We start from the raw sequence: 19,674 nt of genomic DNA, 5'->3' as shown, positions 1-19,674 counted from the left end.
TTCTAACCTTTATATAAATACTATATCCAGTGTTTGGAATATCTTTTGATTGCAGATCTCTTGATCTCAATGTCTTAAACAGCAAGGCCCAAGATACACTTAGTATTGTATGAAAGGTGGGAATAGTTCCTTTTATTAAATACCCTACATTTAATGCCACTGAATACTACATGTCTGGCAGAAGGAACGAATAAGAATATTTGGCTTGTCTTATCTCTACTGTTCTTTCTTCATGTGCCTCAGCGAGTTTCTCCTTCTACTTTTTCTGAAAACTAGGACCACTAAATTTTTTCGATTTCTTCTATTTCAGCTACCTTGTTATATTTCTGAATCCATTTTTGTAAAGATAGCGACTGGAAATGATTTTAACACTTTTATTATTATCTTTTACTCCAGTCTTCATTCTCTTCCCATTACTGGCGCTCTGGAGTTGACTGTGTTTTGCAAAATGCCAGTATGTTTCTTTTAATTGAACCTTCCAAAGCATGTCTCTGCCAGCTCTTTAAATTATCACAACAATTCTTCAGGGGAGTTTGCCCCATCTTTCCCTCTTCCCCTTCCCCCAACTCATTGTGCCGGTATGGAGTGAATGGATGCTGGATTGTGCCACCTCTCTGTGTGCATTGACAGTCTCATTATTCTGAAATAACCAGAAAAAGCAAATCAAATTTTCTGAAAGCATAAGGATGAAATTCCAATGTATTTCTGGGCTTGTTTTCTCCAGAATAATGACAAAGTAGAACTGTTTGCATCAAAACTTTTCTTATTAGGTATTCAGCATTCAGGAGCAATTGGTGAAAGAAATAGGTGGAGAGACAACATGAGTGTCATTTTAGCATTGACTCGTTGTTCAGTTCTTTTTACACGTATGTTTCCTCCTTTGACTTCCTGGGAGACTGCCATTGAATTTTTTTTTTTTTTTTTCAGATATGGATGTAGCTACAGTTGTCCGCATCACGATGAGATGAGGTTACTAGTCCTAAGAATTACCTGCTAATGAGTTTTACATGTATGCAGCATCCATCTACTGAGGACTAAAAAGCCAATTATCTTGTCCCTAACCAATTTTATAACTTATTAATGTTTGAGGTTGACAAATATCAATATACTTGCTCTTTGCAAAGCCCTTTTTCTAGGGCAGTGCACTGCAGTAGTCAGGCACACTAGCAGATGGAGCATAGGCCCATGCAAGGAAAGCTTTCTGGTCAGATGCTGACTTATCAAGGGTCAAGCCATTGCGAAGGCGTACCATGGTGTAAAAAAAATCTCATTCAAGTAGGATTATTGTAATAGGATGTTAGTAGGTAATACAAGCACTGTGCTTTTGGAGCCACAAATCAAACCCTACTCTCTGTAGATAAACATGGAGAAGAATTAGATTTCAGAAGCAGAAGTGACTATCTTTTGTAGGATATATTGAAATGTAATGGAATCTAGAAATACCTGAGGGTCTATACATGAATGCATGTCTGTGCAGCACTATCTCTGTAAGGAAGAACGTTGAAATAAGAAAGATGTTGAATAGATTTTACTCATTGCTTTTAGCTTTGGACATCATATGACTGACATTTATTTTTTACTTGTAAGTAAAAAGGGTAATTTTTATTCATTTATTTTCCAAATATCTGTGGTCTTGTAGTCTTGGCAAAAGCTTTTAAAGCCAAGCTCTTGTCCATGTTAAGTATAGAAAAGAGACAGAGTTGTGGAACCGGTGGGGCCAAATACTCTGCACAGGTTGATGTGATGGTGGTTTTACACTGGTACTACTGTTTTCCCTCTGCTTTCCATTGCATTGTTTATTTTGCTTGCTTTACACACTTTGTATTATCAGGAGGGAGTGAATTATTTATATGCTTGTCCACATATGCAGCAATGATTACACTGTGGTATTAAGAGAAGTGAAAGTAATTATTTTCTGCAACTGCAGATTATTTTGACTTCATTATTTTGAGAACATATGAAGTAGAAATCGCCTCTTGTTATGAATTAGCATTCAAGACTCTTGGATTGGAAATGTTGGTACTGATTAAAAAAGAACTTCCATCTGTACTTAAGGATTCTTAAGTTGCCTTGAAATTCCTGATATTTAAAAACAAACTCATAGTTCTGTGTTTCTAGTGAGCCTTGCAGTCTCTTTCCTTTTTTTCTGAGATTCACAAATGAGTGACCCCTGTAGTGCCTAATAATATCTTTTTCTGAGTCAGGGACTATGTATGAACTGAAATCATATTTTAGTGTTCAGTTCTGTTATCTTTCTTGTTAAGCTTAAATACATTTTTTTGAAAGTAAAATTTTTGAAAACAGAGGGAAGAAATGGCATAAACAGTCTAGATTTTGACACATATTAGATCCTTTTATGAATTTAAGACCATTTTGAATATGAGCAAACATTAAAGGATTCTTTAACTGATTGAGTATGTTTTGCTTAGAATTAATGGTTGTATATGCACAATACAATCAATATTAATGGTAGATTTGCACACTGTAGTTCAGCTGTAGTTCACTAGTACATTGATTAGTAAACCATAACTGACTTAATCTTCTGCTTTTTATTTCTTTAGTGCTGCAAGTTGATTGAATAAAGTTAAGGACTCGGAATATAGTATGGATGCAGTTCTTTGAGCAGTCTTTCTTCTGAAGTGCGTATTTTGCAGACTGGTGACCTGGATGATTGACTGATAAGCAGCATACACAAGACTAATACCAAGAAAACATTCTGCCTGTTGCTGCTGTGCTTTGAGTATACTGGTGCAGAGTCACATCTTCTGAAATGCAGTTGAAGAAAATGAGGGAAATGTTACCAAAATTGTACCCTGGCCAACTTAATGATAAAAATAATTCCTTAAGTACATCCCCAAAGCAGTCTTCTGAGGATAAAACAAATCCATCAAAAGGGGATGATGACCAGAATTGCTGTTACCAAGGGACTGAGGCTGAGAATAATAAGCTGTCACTGATAAGCTGTATAAAATGCAGAAGTGTTCAGAAAATTTCAATGCAGGATATAGAAGAGCATAAGAAACTTGGGTGGACTGAAGACAAAACTTTCATCTGCAAGAAATGCAGTCGTATTACACCACCAGCTCTCCATTTTGTTCCTGAGGGTGCCAGTGCTGTAGACTTTGAAAAACATGAAAAAACATCCCCAAGTAAAAATCAGAAAACTTTTAAAGTAAAAAACTTTCTGCCAGGTAAATATTACTGTGATAAATGTAGATTTTCAACAAAGGATCCTTTGCAGTATAAAAAGCATATAGGTCAACATGAAGAAATTAAATTTATTTGTTCCCACTGCAGTTACGTATCCTACACCAAAGGAGAATTCCAGAGACACTTGGTGAAACACACTGGAACTTTTCCTTATCAGTGTGAATACTGTGAATATGGTGCTGTTAGACATGATTATATAGTAAAACATACAAGAAGAGTACATGAAACACCCACAAAACGGCTAACAAATACTATCATAAACCATAAGCAAAAGAAGTCTTGCTTGCCAAATCAAAGCACTTTATTTGAAAAGCAGAAATATGATAAAAAAATTCCGTTTCGAAATGAACTTTCAAATTCATCTTCAAATATGGTTTGTGAGATTCCAGATAAAGTGACTAAAATAGTCTGTCTGTCTCGTGATATAGAATGTAGCATAAACACAGCATCAATCCAGGATAAAACAGTATTGGAGCCATCTGAAATAAGCCTATGTGAGAATCAAAGTGTGGAAGTTGAGGTGTATTCTCCAAAAACAGAACCTTTGCAACCTGGGATGCCTTTAACAGTAATTGCACCATCTGAACTTGTAGTTCCCTCTAACTGTTTAGCTCAAATAGTAGAGATTAAAATAGTGAATGGAGCACAACAGCTGGTTCTTAAATTAATTCCTATGAAAGAAGCAACTTACAAACCTGTGAACTGTGATGAAGAAGAACCTGAGAATCAAGGTATAGAACGATCTGCAGAAGGAAAAAAAGCATCTTCTGTGTTTCAAAATGAGTTACTAACCATGGAAGTGAATGTAGACAAATTATCCAGTGTTAGTAACCAGCTTACATCAGATAGTATATATGGTAAGAATTCTGAATGTCTTTGTTCTTCTAACTGTCAACCCTCAGACTGTAACTCTGTATCTGTACAGAAGGAAGATGCATCAAAATTATGTTTTCATTTGGTGAAAGGTGTTGATGTCCATTCAGGTGTTATAGAACTTTGTTCTCAGTCTCTAGTGACTTCTAGTACTGAAAAAGTAAGTGATCCTAAATCTTTAAGGAGGGAAACAGATGGAAAAAATAATTTTCATTATGATTTGTATTGTTATGAAGAAAGTCTGGATATATCCCCTCCCAAACATGCCACTGCTTCTGAAGATAAAAGTTCCAAGAATGTTTCAGTAAAGGCTGCTCAGGAAGGCAAAAATTCCTCTTCTTTTGCAATTCTTAAAGAAAAGGATACATTGCCCTTAAAGAGTGAAGACAATGAATGTAAGAGTCCGCTAGTCAACTCTCCAAGTATATATTTAGCTAGTAAGGGTTTTGATAACAAATCTGTTAAATCTTCTGAAGCAGGAAGAAAGTTTCACGTCACTAAAACTCCACCTTTGGAGGACACAAATGCTAGCTTAAGCAAACTAAAGAGAGTTGATACCATAAATCAAAAGAACAATCTTCTCCTAGAATCATTAGAATTACAGAAAATGGAAAATAAAGGCAACCCTTTTGAGGGACCTGTCATTTCATCTGTATTTTCTCTTAGCTCTGGTGCTGAAAATGTTCCAGAAGGCATTAGATGGGATGATACAACATGCAGTAAAAAGTCAGCAACGTTGCTCTGTAGAAAGATTGCACAGTTGATGTCTGCTGCTGAGTCTAACATGAAATCTATGCCTTTGAGATGTCCAGTTTCTAGTAAAAAGGTGCTTTTGCCTCAGGAAAATTCAGCAAGCTGTGAGAGAATTGTCCCTGCCACTGTGTTGGAACAATCTGCATCTTCGCCTCAGCTGCATGGTGGGAACAGTGTGATTAGTAGCGAAGAACACAATGAAGAACAACTTCTTACAGTCACAAAAACATCTAAAAGCAGGGTGACTAAAAACTCCCATGTTGCTTCTCCGGTGTTTATTCCCAAAGGGACAGTGCTGAGAGTGCTGAATGCTACTAGCAGTCAAAACACAAAAGGAATAGAAAATAGGAGTGAAGCATCAGCTCCTTCTACATATTGCAATGAAATGCTTCTGCCTCGTCCGGTTCCTGTCAGCTTTTCTGAGAAACTTGGCAGTAATTTGCCATGTTTATCTAATCAGAGTGAACTGAATGCTTCATCCCGAAGTGTATCACTCAGACAAAGACCAAAGCGAGAGGCAAGCGTGAAAAATAATAGTAAACAAAGTGGGGTATTGTATCAAAAAAGCAGTGATGTGAGTAAGCAAAGCAAACTCCATTCAAAGAGTCAACAGGGACCCAAAAATAAAGGAAAACAAGCAAGCTTCAGGGAACTTCCTAAGAGGAAAACAAGGACTCAATCAGAAACCAGTTCTGGTTCTGACATGGCCTATCTGTTGACAGCAAGGCGTCTTAGGCTTGTCCCTTTGAGAATGAATCAGTTGATAAAATGCCCTCGTCGTAACCAGCCAGTTGTGGTATTAAACCATCCTGATGTTGACTCACCGGAGATAATTAATGTCATGAAGACTATCAACAAGTATAAAGGTCACGTCCTGAAAGTAGTTCTCTCAGAAAGGACAAGTAGTTGTCTTGGTGTGAAACGTTATCGAAAGCGTCTCACTCTTCAGAATGTTGAGACAGGAAACCAAGCCAAAAAACAGAGTATGTTAAAAATGAAACTAAAAAAGACGCATAAAAACAACTACCAGGTGGTGGAAGCTTCACCAGCTGAAACGCTTCAGTGTATGTTTAAGTGCTGGTTTTGTGGAAGGGTATATATGGACCAGGAAGAATGGATAAGTCATGGACAGAGACACTTGATAGAGGCAACCAAGGGTTGGGATGTTCTTTCTCTTCCAACACAAAACATCAAGTGAGAGATTAGTTTATTTGTCTTATTTTTAATGAGTGACACTAATTTGCTTGGAAGGGAAGATAGAAATAACTCCTTTATTTTGCCAAAAGGTTTGTATTGTTAGCAAAGTGGGAAATGAGAACAGAGTTACAGAGATAACGAGAAGCCAATAGTGAGGGCTAAGCACTACTTTGCACTCTCATAATTGAATTATGTATTGGAGGACGACTTCATCTGTTCCCTAAGAGAAATCTGAAAATGATTTGCTATGCAAACATCTTTCTAGTTGCCATTCTCTGTGCTAGGATACTGTGCTGTAACTGGTTTGTGCTAGTTTGGTATGGATTAAAATCTTAGACTACAAGTTATGTGTAAATTTAACTTTTTTTTTTTTTAATCACAACATAGTGTTTCAGAGATCAGGCATACATGTACTAAAAAGCACCTTTGATCCTCTGTGGGCAGTAAGCATACATCATAGCTTTAGTGACAAAGTGCCATGCAGAAAAAGTAAACTGAAATGAAAGTACCCTGTTTTAGTGGGAAGCACCTCTGCTGACTTTATTGGTATACGGGGATGTAAATGAAGAATCTGTAAGATCAGTTGCTCCCACTACATCAGATGGCACTGCAAAGCTTAAGTCTGTGTAGTATCTAGGCTTTACCTGGCCTGTATTGCATAAATGTGAGAGAGAGACAGGCACCTTGCTGGCTTTTTGTGCTACCTTTGTTCTGAGCAGGCAAAGCCCTAGGTGTCATCAAACTTAGGCTGTTAGGAGAGAGAAGTTTTTCTCTGTGTGGTCCCAACAGACTGTTCTGAAGTCCAGGGAGTGAAGAGCCAAATGTATAACCCCCTACCACCATGTGTTTGTAGCCTGATAGAAACACATTTGCAGAATGGGGCGTTTGGTTAGCTCTCTAGTCAGTGAGTTCATGCTTATTCACAGGGAGAACTTGCTGAAGATGAAGACCTGTCAAGATGAAAAACCATGTTACACAGCTTTTATGTTGACAGTGTTGAACCAGATTTTCAGTGCAGTCTTTCATCCTTCTAAAGATTAAGGACTTGGATGTTGTTAGAATATATTTTAGGTAGCCCTCAATTCATACAAGCATGTGTTTAGTTACATATGTACATACAGTATGTATCTGCTGATGAGTGCAGTGTAAGCAGATTACTCAGTTGCTTAAATACTTTTCTAAATCCAGGCCAAATTTCAAGTTTTTAGTAAGGAAGGAGGATGGATGATACTGAAGTCTAATGTTTCTGTACGTGAGCAATGGATGTTTTCTTCATCTTGTTAATTCTAAATCATTCTATTCTAAAATTATATAGAATGAACTATACTGAATTAAGCACATATTTGCAATTAAAATCACTTCTTACATTTTTACAGATTAAAAAGTCAGTACTGACTCTTATGCTGGATATGTATTATATGTTTGAACTGGGGCTACTATTTGGAAGAACTGGTAGTTCCTAACTTCTTTTCACTGTTGATGCATTTTTATAAACAATTAACTAGGCTGGGAATTTTTTTTTTTTATATGCTCTGGCAGATTATACATTGCTTTTGATAAAGTATGTACGGTATCTGTATTGAAATGTAAATATTTTAGAACTATAAAGTACATCTTCTGATTGAGGTTTATTTTACAAAAAACATTTAGAACATTGCTTTCCAACCATTTTGCAATACAGTGTTAAAATCCTTCAGATACTTGGTGCTTTCAGAAGTCAGATCTTACATATCATTGTGTACACATTGAAAGTTTTTGTATCATTTGTGCCATAGGCTAACCTATTCCACAGAACAAATTTCCTTTTATCTGTTTTGTCAGTAATAAAGAAATGACAGTTCTCATTTTGTATTCAAACGGGATTATATTTTTTTAGATGGGTACACTAGAGGGTTTTTTCACTTCATGTACTTTGATGCCAAACCTAACAGTACTATTTGCATTTTTGATTGTGAAAATACTTTCATTTTAAAATCCTGGCATACATATCACATGTAATATTGAAATTGTTAACATAAGAAGAAACATGGTTAAATTTCTCCATTGTTTAAACTCCTTCAGTCCAGGTTACTGTTTGAATTAATTTTGTTTCTGTAGAAGCTACTAAATAAATGTTTTTGAATTCTCTTTTAAGAGTTGTCACTGGCAAAATTAGAATATTCCTAACAAAAGCTGTATTGTGGGGTTTTTTTTGTGTTGCTCAGCATTAGAAACTGTAGATGTTTTAAACATACTAGTAATGTTTTTGTCTTTGCTTTAGTAGACATCTACAAAAGCTTTTTATGTGACACAGTCTGTTATCTAAATTGTTAAACTGTGTTATTTTTTCATGTGTTTAGTTTGGAAAATATGTCTTTTTTTAAATATGATAACCTTTCATAAATTAAATTGTATGGTGGTCACAAAACTCTTAAAGCAGATTATTTCATGCCTCTTATCCTTTTGATGAATTCTGCCAAACTACCTAGCAGTTTCTGTTTTGTTAATTTTGGTTCTAATTTCTAGGTAATGTCATGTCAGAATAATTTCCTTCAGGAAGTTCAGTAGTCTCAGTGGTTTCAGATACATAATTATAATGAATGTTCTTTTTTGCATTGTGATGCAGCTTAGAGAAGTAAAAAGGTTTCAAGTAATTCAACAACCAACCGCTATATTTTTTAGAACTAGTCTGTGCCGTTGTGTACTACATCATAATTTGGATTGGAATGTCATGTTTTGGGGCTTGAATATTTTTATTCCTCTTGTTCCCGTTCTGTAAGGATAAAGCAACTTAGGTTGCTTTCTGGTGTTTTCCAATTAACTAGTCAAGCTTTGAGCATGCTTAGAAAGGAAGAATATTGATGCTTCATAGAAAAGTACTCATGTTTGCTTTTCATATTCCAACTGAATTTAGTTAAGTCTTCCAAAACTCTGATTATATGAACATAGTATTATACATTGCTCTGGAAAAATATCACCTTCTTCTCATCTCCTTTGGTATAGATTGGAAAATCTTTTTTGTTGAGTTTAAACATTTCTGCTGTTCCCAATGATGGTTTTTTATCTCTGGATTTGCACAGGCAATTCAAAGGGACTGTTTGCCTAAATGGTCTTACTGTGTAAGTGTTTGAAAGCTCAGACATGAATACAAGTATCTCTCACTTGAGCTAAAGAATAAGTCTTACTCATGTCAAGTAACAGGATTTATTTCATTAAAGCTAGCCTTAGTATCTGGTCCGGTACCTATGAGTATCAACTGACACCTACTGATTTCAGTGGCTACTGAGCAGGGCTTTTTAATGTACACCCACAGATACATATGCACAATGAATGAAGTAGTAATACAGCGAACCCTCAGATAAACAGAATGTCATGACTATTTTTAACAGCAAGAATATTTTTGATATGGATATAATATGGTTTATTAGGTTTTGCTACAACCTTAGCTTCAGTGACTTTTTGCTAAGCAAGAATTTGGTTTTCATCTTTTATTAGCAGGTACTGTGCAAGACAAGCAGTTTGTTCAATTGTTGTCAAGATATCACAGGTCACCTTCTTTTAACATTTCCATGTGAATTAATATGACATATACTTTACCTGTAGTACATCCTTTTAATTCACTTACATGTATTACATAAAACAATTTAAGAATCAAAAAAAAAAAAAGTAGACGTATAGTCCTAGTTTGCGAAAACTTTTTTAGTGGAAGATTTAGACTGCTTCATAATATTCCTTGGGAGTTCATGACCCAAAGTCTAACCTGACTTCTGCCACATTTAAATAAGTGTTCTATTTACGTTTATACAAACAAATTGGTGATATCAAGGCAGAAAGCATCTTTTGCGCAACTTGAATGGATATGTAAGGTAGCACTGTTCTCTCTGGATTCCTGATTTGTCCTTTCCATCAATAAGTGTGATGGGAATATATTTGTAGAAGTCAATGATTTCTTTCACGGAATTAAATTTCTGGGGAAAAAAGTAAAATTTTAATCAGTGACTGAAAATTGAAATGCTGGAAGTCTTTGTCTCTTCTAACATTAAAAGACTTTCTATTGACAATATTAGAAATAGACAATATTTTGCATAGAATGATAAGATTAAATGGAAGCTATCATAAAAGGAAGAGCACCAGAGTCTAATCCGCTTATATTTCCTTTGAGCCTCTGAAGAACTGTCGTCTTTAGGAGAAAGCAGCTTCCTGCTTGGGACAAAAAGGAACTATTTCTAAATCCCAGGAATGCAATATCACCTGTAAAAGTTTGTGATCGCACCTGCATGATAGACTTTGAAATGATGAAGTAACTGTAAATCATTATTAACTTTTACCCTGTTACAAATCATACTTATGTAGTGCACAGTGCTTTACATTGCTAGTTACCCTCTTTTAAATGTACCTTTTATTTTCCAGTTCAGTTTACTGAGAAAGTAAAAGCTCTTTGAAGAATGGGACTGAAAGGGTCTCAGCAGGGTTTTTGTGGTGTTCTCTGTTGATCAAACCAATGGCATTCTTTAATCCTGTTCCTATAATGACAAAGATCTGGATCGAGGTTCCTGAACTGATCAAGCTGCAACTTAAAATTATCAAGGTATTTATCCTCACCTGTCCTCCTGGGAGTCTCTTAAATTCTGCCATTCTGATGGTTACCAATCCTCTACTCTCCAGTCAATGCATTAGTAATCACTGTCTATCACTTGCCTTCAGTTTAAGTAGTTCTTTTCCCTGTGGTTGGCCTTGTGTGTAGAACTTCTAAGCCTTCACTTTTCTAGACTAAACAAGCTAACTTCTAATTTTGTGATTCATTTCTGTCATCACACTACTATTTCTCCTCAGCTCTTCTTTGGATTCATTGTTATTAAAACACTAGAATTGTACACAGTAATGAAAGTTTACTGTGGCATTAATATTCACCTATATCTAAAAGAAATACATTGTTTATTATATTACATTTACTTTATCCATGGGCATATGGTGAGGGCATCTCATGATCATCTGTCATTTCCACCTGATCCATACTCAATTTATAACAAGAGAGTCTTTCAGATAAAATCTGTGCTCTGGTGCAGCTGCTCCTTTATTATCTTAGCATCAAAGTTATTTGAGCGCAAAGCAAGTGTAGTAATTTTTTAAGGTTTTGCTTTCATAATATTTCCTTGTATATATTTGCTCAACTTTGCTGTCTTTGCCTCATGTTCAAGATTGCTATTGTTACTGGAAATCTAGGCAAAACTGTAGTTTGTGTTTCATGCCGTACCAAAGTAATCTTTCCCTTTTTTTTTTTTTAATCCTAAACTTGTTCTTTAGCAGGTCTGCTTCTTTTCCTGTTGTCTGATTCTTGTTTGTTGAAATGCTATGCTAATTGTTTAATCTCCTTTGGACCTTGTTTAGCTTCACTTGGCAAATGTCACATTATGCATCACCGTACCTCTAAGCTGTAGCTCTTTTGTAATGGGGGAAGAATGCCTCTCAGCTGTTACACTTCTGTCTTTTTTCCTGATTTCTTTCATCCTTCATTCTCGTTTGAGTTAATGAGATTTAAAATATTAAGTCCTGAGTCTCTTCACGGCTGCTAGACCATAAAATTGACTTAGGCATCATAATGACGAGCACTGACAGTCCTAAATTTTATGTTCTTGGGCCTTTTAATGGAACCCCATGCTTTCTGTTAGGCATAAAGTCACAAAGATGAAGAAAATGAAGTCTTTCAGAATTGTGCTTCTCCCTTGACTGTCTGAAGAGATTCAAACAGATCTTTGCTATCTTAGGGGTGTCCTACCTGCTGGTCTCTAGGCTATTCAGAGGAGATAAGTATAGGCTCTCAAGGGTCATTCATTCATTTTATATAACTGTCATTTTAAAGAAAACAGACCCTGATGCAGGGACTGAAGCCTGATACTCAGCTGTGCCCATGTGAATACTGTAATTGTGCTGCCTTTTGGCTCATCCTTTGTCCAACTAGGTCTCTCAATGTTTTGTTTTCCTGAAAAGCAGAAGAGCTTCAAAAGCCCACTTAAGAGCAGTTGTTAGTTAGCCAGTCAATATTTCCAAGAAGATGGAAGGTGTAGTGTTGAATTGCTTAGAGGTGGTGATAGGACTCTGGACTAAGCATCTCACATCCTGAATTTAAAGTGTCATTCAAGCCACGGACAAAGTGTTTACCTTAAAAGTATCTCTTGGTTGAAGGTGTTACCATCCTCCTACAGGTGTTTGCTATTCCCATTTTGTTGCAGGTTACTTTTGACACAGCGCTGTCAGTGAAAGCAGTTGTGTGAGTGATTGCTCATCTACTCTAAAGCTTAATGGCTGCTGAAGGTAGTTTGAGCTAATCCATTTGACTCCCCTTGAAATGAATCAAGCTGAAATGATGTGAGCTGCATGAGTGATAGTTTGAAAATGACAAGTAGCTGCAAACAGTGACAGGGAGTGGTGATGACTGAGAAAACATCTGTGGCCAGCACAGCTAGATCCAGAGATACACATCTGTCCATAGTCTAAGTTATTCTGTAAAACAGGCTGTGAGCTGAAGCACAGCCTACTCCTGCCTTTGGTTTTAGAAAATAAAGCAGTTGTCACTGCATTTTGAGTTGAGCCTGAAGCTGCAGGCGTGGTAAAACAATGTGTTTTGTGCGTGACAGATTTAGTTTTGCAAAGAGTTAACAAGAACAGTGTTTAATTTTTGTGTCATGATTAGCTTTGAATGTAAGCAAGGTTTTGAGTCATTTTGAGCTGTCAAAACAGCTGTATATATGAAAAGAAGAGATACAGGTGTCTGTGGATCTTTAATATTGAAAAGTGATTGCAGTGGCGGAAGGCAACAGCCAAACAGAGGGTGTTCATGACAGCAATTTTGAATGTAAATGCCTAAATTTCACATATGTCCCATTTGGGGACCTGGCCATTATTGCTTTGTGTGATTTGGCCCCTAGTTGGATCAACAAAATACATGAAATGTATATGTAGATGTGAACATCTGTGGCTTAACTGCTAGCAAAAGATTTAGGTATACTAACAGAGTTAAAATTGTTTTATTCTCCTTTGCTTGTATGCATTATATTCAAGTTTAGTACTAATTTATGTGCATGGGATTTCAGTTACTTGCTGTTGATCACTGTCACTCTGACACAGAAGTAACAATTTTCTAAGATAATCAAAAGTCTGATGATGAAATATCTTTATAAGGTTACACAAGAGCTAATGATGCCCTGTATGAAAGTTGAATTAAATTTTCAAAAAATTGTTAATAGAAAAGCTACATTCGTGGTATAAAGTGTTAGCACTGCATAATCTGTACCTGGAAAATCAAGAGTTGTAATAGGATAGGAAAAACTTTGAAGAATTTTGTTAAACGTGTAAGAAAATAAAAAGCTTTTAAGGGATGGAAATAGACAAATCCAAAAGTGAAAATACATTGCAGAAAATCAGAAATACTGAACCTGTGAATAAAATAGGAGAGAAAATGCCAATATATAGATACTGTGCAATAGGTCTGCACTTTTGGTGGGTTTTTTTCTTTCTCTTACCAGGTAAAGAAGAGATATTCACCTGATTTTGATAAAGCATCTGGTCTGCATTGTATACTGCAAAATGTAGTACAACAGAGGGGTTCCCTACAGAGCAAAGGGACAATGCAGAGCATTCTGAAAAGCATTTAATAGATATTGGAAAATTATAGGCTGCACTTTGATTGCTGACACAGCCTGACAAATTGTTTTAACCCCCTTGAGACAAGAATCTTAGGAGAGGTGCAGAAGCTGAGATTTTAATTTTCAAGAAAGAACAGTTTGGTAAATCCTTTCAGGTGATCTGAGATGAAAGTAGCTCTGCTGAACAGGGTTGGTGCCACTGATCGTTCATTATTACTTTTGCACTTCTTGCCTACTTCAGTGTGTTCATTTTATTTTCACATCTGCTGAAAATAATGCAGAGAAATGGGGGGCTGTCATCTCTGTGGCTCCCCAGTGCTACACATAACTGATTATCTAGCAAAACAATTCTGTAATTTTTCTGTTGTAGTTGATCTATGGAAGATTTCTAAATAAAAGAAAAAAATTATTCACTCAATATTAAAAAAAGGTTTAAGATGCATGTCACGATTACAGACTTGTCTGTTAGAGCCAAGTCTTAGATATACTATTGGTAATTTACTAGATGCTTGAAATCCTTATTCTGGAATGTAACATTCTAATCTGAGTAGTGTCATTCCAGAACCTCTGCTTAAGATGTTTGCTTTCTGTGAACAAGTTGAAACCAACCAGAAAGTCATGATTTTTTGATATTTCCTGAGACAGGAGGAATCATGTTCTCCTTCCTTCTGGTTCTGTAAAAGTTGTTTGTTCACCCTTAAAATTGTTTTCATATTGTGTTCAGGTCACTTTTTTTCTTTCTAAGTTGCCTTAATTGTCAGATCTGCTAAAATGTTAAGACTTTGGCTTTATGTCATTAATTTGTAGTAGTGTGTAATACACATACTGCATTATTTTGTAGTATACTGTATTTGTGTCATTCCATTTTTTTAAATCAGTCATCTCTTCTAATCTGAGACTTTCTGATTTGGGCCATTATAGGAAGACTAAACAACCTAACAGTTATGGAAAACTAAACTTGCATTCTGTTAGGGACATACTAAAACTCCAAGAATTTATCTAGGAGGTTCAGTTCAGAGACGGTGTTTTACAGAGGACTGATAGTCCTCAGCAGCAATGCCACGATGATATATGCAGTGTTGTTCTTAATTTGTTCTACCTTTCTGCTTCCCAAACTGTTTTATCGTGCTCGAACAAAGAGGTCTTTTTCCTCATTATTAAACCAATGTTCCTGAAGAACAATTTGCCAGTAAAATTTGTGTCTCATCTCTGAAAGCTCATGAATCCTATGCCACAATTTCTAAGAGAGTCCAAATTTAGTCATGGTCCTGGCAAATTCATCAAGTTAGCTAGAATGAGTTTTGAGTTGAGTTTTTCAAGTCTAGCTATAGAAAAGATAAGTTTTAAAAGTACTATCACTCATAAAAAGGACATAATTGAAGACAGCTGCAGTGGCTTTGCCATTTCACTTTATTTGGCTATCTGTCTATTGATTGCGTATTTAATAATCTGCATAATAGTTTCTTGTTCTCCTTTTCCTGCTGCAAAGTCTGGCCCTCCCTTATGCATGATCTGATGCTCAGCTAGGACTTCTGTAAGTTTCTTTAATTTTTTTTGCAAGTATTGTATCTTTATGGAGATAACTGTTTCAGTTCTGAAATATTTTTTTCTTCATGTGGGGAAGACATGCAGATATAGTATTTGTTACTTAACCATATAATTAGAATAGCAATTAGACTCTTATGATGAATGTAATCAAATTTAATTATGTAAAGGAGCATATTGCTAATCTAAGGGGATTTTCTAATTTAACTTTATTATATTTCAAAGACTGATTGAAGAGAAAGAAATAATTCTTTCATTGCTTCTGAATATCCATGACAACTTTTGTTGTATTTCCTCATTTCTTTTTAAAGATGCTGATTTCCCTTTTGCTATTTGAGAGAGAGACAATATGAGAAACTGGATGATTATACAGCAGTAATAGCAACAGGGCATGCTGGTCAGATGTATAGAGCTGCATATGTTTTAAAACATTGCTTATATATTATTGTAAAAAACTACAAAATGTGTTGTTGTATGTATAAAGATGTATATCTTGAAAGGAAGGACTCTTCCCCTTTGCTGGTGTTACCTAGAGTCAGAGTAGGCAGAAGTATTTAGACAGAATTATCCATTCTTAGGAAATTTTCACATTGATTTACATCAGAATGTGATTTAAATTATCTTGAAATTGCTTAAAACATACTCGAAATGAGAGGACTGTAAAACAAACTTTAATGAAGCATAAAGCAACTTTTCTGTGTGGGGGAGTTTATAACTAATTGCCTTTAGTATGAAGAACTGTTAAGTGCAACACACAACCAATAGACTATAACATTAGATGGTATTTTACTTACGTCATCTCCTCTGAGCCCTGTTCCCAGTGCATACTGTTGGCTGTCTTCCAGAAAACGTACTTTAATGTTGTATACCTTTTTTCCATAATAGACAACCAAAACATATGGTTCAGCATTTGATTTCTTTGAACAGTCTCTGACCAAGAATGTCTCATCCTGTATGACACAGATTATAATAGTTGTTATAAGAGTAAATCCTAATGAAAAGCATTTTCATACATTGCCCATAACTATAGTTTGGGGATACATCTTGCAGAATTATTATAACAGTGCTGTATTACACAGCTGCAACAAAATCTACTTCTTAAATGGAATTTATTTGTAGGCAGTTTAGCAAAGTGTTTTTTTAAGCATAGTGAAACCGCTTGTATTAAAATAGCTAATTTCTGTAATGAATCATATATAATCAACAGACTTTGACTGACACTAGTGAAAAATCATAGCTAGATCACTACTACTATATTGTACAATATTAGTCTGAAATCTGTATTGAAATTCCATGCTAGAAAATGATTTTAAAATTAACACGGGTATTGAAAGTCAAATCAGGGAAAAGAGGGAAGTTAATGGTTGACAGTAGGCAGGAAGGGAGTGATAGTAATTCCATTAAGGGTAGGGAGACTATAATCCATGTTTTCTTTAAAAAAAGCTATTTTATTTTGTGTTCATAAATTTAGAACAATTCTTTGAAAGAATGAAAGAAAAAAATGTAGATCAATGAAACTAAGAACCTCTAAGTTTTTAGATTCTTTCTGAATAATGACAAGTTAATGTCACTGTAATAGGGACTGTAGGAATTGCAGACCAGAATTCTTAACTGCACCAGGAGTCCTGAATTATGTTACTTTTTTAAAAGGATATGCAGTTAATTAATATCGTCTCTTGATTTCTTCATCAAGAAATGTGTTTGAATTTTGGATAGCTGAAAATCACTATGCTGTTCCTCGAAGATGCTATGAATAAAATTAAGTCCAAAACATACCCCCTGTATCACTGTTCTTGCTGATAGCCCTTCTAGGTACAAAGAGCTGTGAACCAGGCTACGGTATCGGAGAACCTTGTTTTCATGAGGTAACTCTCACACTTGGCTATGACAAATAGCACACTTTTATTAGTTGCTTTTCTCTGATGCTACTTTGCTGTACAAACACAGAGTGGCTGTATTCTTTGTTTTCTAAAGTCTTCTCAGAGTGGCCAGTTCAGGGTAGTGCAATAAAATTTACAGCTGATGGGTAGCCTCAAGCCATCGCTCTAAATGGAATTTCTTTCCTTAAGGAATAGTTGAGCCCATTGAGAAACTGGCTTCTCTCCCATTTGCCATGGCATCCAGTACTTTATTTAAAATTATTATGCATAGAAGTAGTCTAAAGAAACATTGTAAAATCCTTTCTGAGCGTATGTGACTGGAAACCCAGCTGAAACCCACAGATTTTGGGAAAGTTAACAATATTGGAATAACTTGATGCTATTGTAATTTAGTCTCAGTGTCCTCAGAATCTCTCTACAGCTGGTTCTCGTGTGCGCCTGCCACGGAACCTCTGGCAGTTAACAGGAAGTGCAGCACTGCACAGTGTCCTGCAGGGCAGCAGCTATTTGAAGTGCTCTGCTGGGGATTAACCCTTTATAGCAAACTGGTCATTATTCTCATAGCTTTTTCGATGAATACGCTTTCTCTTCTGAGAGTGCTGCTGAGAGGTTCTGTGGTAAAATTACCCTGAAAAAAACCAGTCACTGTATTTATTCTAATCCACAATGTGCTCAGTGGAAAACTCCTAATGCTATTGTGAGTTTCTCAAAATTTGTTTTTTTTCTTAAGGAAATGTTTAGCCCTCCTTACTGAAGATGAAAGTTGGACAAGTGTCCTTAAAAGACTCAACAAGAGGTGGGAAAAAAAGTAGTCAATAATAATAATAAAGTCAATAATAATAATAAAAAGAAAAAATACAGCCTTCATAATTTTGGATGCTGGAGGTTGACAGGTCTGAATGGGACTCTCATATTTCAGCCCTGCAGACATGATTTCAATCTCTGAATAAATTACAGATTAGGAAGATTTTATACCTTTTGTTGACCATACCATATATCGTTTTTTAAACCAGTAATCGAGCAGTATTTTTTATCCCACCCACTTTGCCTAGAGTGGGACAATGAAAGTATCCTTTCTATAGCTCATAAACCAATGTTCTCAACCTCTACTGTTCTATGTTGTCCGGGTCACTCTGCTCTGTTCTTTCAGCTCCCACGGATCATGCTGCTCCTTCTGTTCAGCCCACTTCTTTTAGATCTCACCTTGCAAAGAACTTAAACATAATAATGACTGCAAAAGTGCTCCTATGCCTATCAGTTTATTTAAAAAAAAAAGAAAAAAAGAAAAAGTTCAAAATACTGAAATATGCTGCTGCTCCTAATCCCATTAATAATCTCTGAAGAGTCAATCAGTAAAATACTTGGTAATAATATATATGTTTGATAGTGTCAAAATTAAACATTTTAATGTATACATGTTTAGCAAAATGCAATAAAAACATAAAGAGCAACATTTTAAACTCTTTATATATTTTTGTATCAAATTTAAGTTGTTATGGATTGTATGATTAGGTTACAAAGCACTTGTAAACTATCGTAGTTAGTTTACAAATGTTTTCTCCACAAGTCTACACCACTGGTTTCAAGATAAATTGTACTTACAGTGTTTTCCTGTAACAATGCCTCCTCTGCTTCATGGCGATCATATTCTCCAATGTACCAGTCATATTTGTTTAAATCCTTAATTTTAAGATATCATAATTAGTATGTAGAAATTAACCACAACTGGCAGAAGCAAAAGCCAATGAAAAATTATTGTATCTAACTGCATTTAAAACAAGTTTATCACAGTTTATCAAAACAATTGTGATGCATCTGTATCAAGAAATTATTTTAGAAAATCTGTTTCAAATTAGGCATCAAATTTGTTATCCGTAGTATCATAAACTCATATTGGACTCTTCAGGGGTGCTGAAAACACACAGCTATCAGACCACTTAAGTTCATAGAGAAGTATATTCAGTAAACAGCAGTTCTTGTGTGTGTACGTTGTACAGTGATAATCCTGTTTTCTAAGAAACTGTCTCTTTACTAAATGAAGCATTCTTTACCTTTTCAATGGGCTGGGTAAGAGATTCCATTTCCCGTTTTACAAAGGAATGTTTTGATTTATTTTCATATGATAGGAGCTGTGTAGGAGATGGTGACCTCTTAACTGACAAACTCTCTACATTTAACATGGACCCTGTAAAAGTAAATTCAGAAGGAAAAAAAAAATCACATGGTTTAAGTTTAAATTATAGCTTCATTTTACCATATCACTTTTTACTCAGTATGTATTGGAGTACCATTTACAGCTTGGAAATACACTTTTGTGATATTAACCTTTAAAATTTGGAATTATCAATTCCAATTGGTCTTGTACTAATACAGCATCAGTAATTTCAGATTCAAGCCCAAAGAGATTTTTCAGATTTTTTTTTAATTGATGTCACTCTGCTAGGTTCATGGGCACATAAACGTAATTATATGTTAAACAGAAATTAGTAATTAAATATTTAATGCTAAATAAAACATTTAATAAATATATAGGGACATTTGTATTCTACAAGTGTAACAGTTCATTCTGTTCTACTTTCACCTTTTGAACCCTT

At 35.4% G+C, this 19,674-nt stretch overlaps 2 protein-coding genes across 4 annotated transcripts in view; one reads left to right on the top strand and one right to left on the bottom strand.

The window, feature by feature from the left end:
* The first annotated feature begins 926 nt into the window (after nt 1-926).
* ZNF518B (zinc finger protein 518B) lies at nt 927-8,758 on the top strand. Of its 3 annotated transcripts, none has more exons than XM_026068497.1 (2): nt 927-1,009; nt 2,562-8,758. In XM_026068497.1, the coding sequence occupies exon 2, from the start codon at nt 2,771-2,773 to the stop codon at nt 6,032-6,034; it is 3,264 nt and encodes a 1,087-aa protein (XP_025924282.1). In that variant the 5' UTR covers nt 927-1,009; nt 2,562-2,770; the 3' UTR covers nt 6,035-8,758. The 3 variants fall into 3 exon arrangements, with proteins under 3 accessions (XP_025924282.1, XP_025924284.1, XP_025924283.1); XM_026068499.1 differs by having other exon boundaries at nt 953-969; XM_026068498.1 differs by lacking the exon at nt 927-1,009 and adding an exon at nt 1,072-1,582.
* Nucleotides 8,759-9,326: 568 nt separating this feature from the next.
* CLNK (cytokine dependent hematopoietic cell linker) overlaps nt 9,327-19,674 on the bottom strand; it is a 65,628-nt gene continuing 55,280 nt past the window's right edge. The window contains exons 16-19 of the mRNA XM_026068500.1: nt 19,132-19,265; nt 18,683-18,760; nt 15,995-16,150; nt 9,327-9,980 (exon numbers count right to left, since the gene is read on the bottom strand). Of these exons, the coding sequence (XP_025924285.1) occupies nt 9,834-9,980; nt 15,995-16,150; nt 18,683-18,760; nt 19,132-19,265 (515 nt within the window). The 3' untranslated portion in view covers nt 9,327-9,833. The remainder of the gene's footprint in view (nt 9,981-15,994; nt 16,151-18,682; nt 18,761-19,131; nt 19,266-19,674) is intronic.

This window comes from Apteryx rowi, unplaced genomic scaffold (assembly GCF_003343035.1).
Source record: "Apteryx rowi isolate R43461 unplaced genomic scaffold, aptRow1 scaffold_272, whole genome shotgun sequence".
In the NCBI taxonomy this organism is placed as follows: Eukaryota; Metazoa; Chordata; class Aves; order Apterygiformes; family Apterygidae; genus Apteryx; species Apteryx rowi.
The sequence above is the reverse complement of the archived record's forward strand: the minus strand, read 5'-3'. Positions and strand labels throughout refer to the sequence as shown.

What these genes read in the sequence shown, in the direction of transcription:
- ZNF518B (XM_026068497.1), top strand. Translation starts at nt 2,771, where the DNA reads ATGCAGTTGAAGAAAATGAGGGAAATGTTACCAAAATTGTACCCTGGC.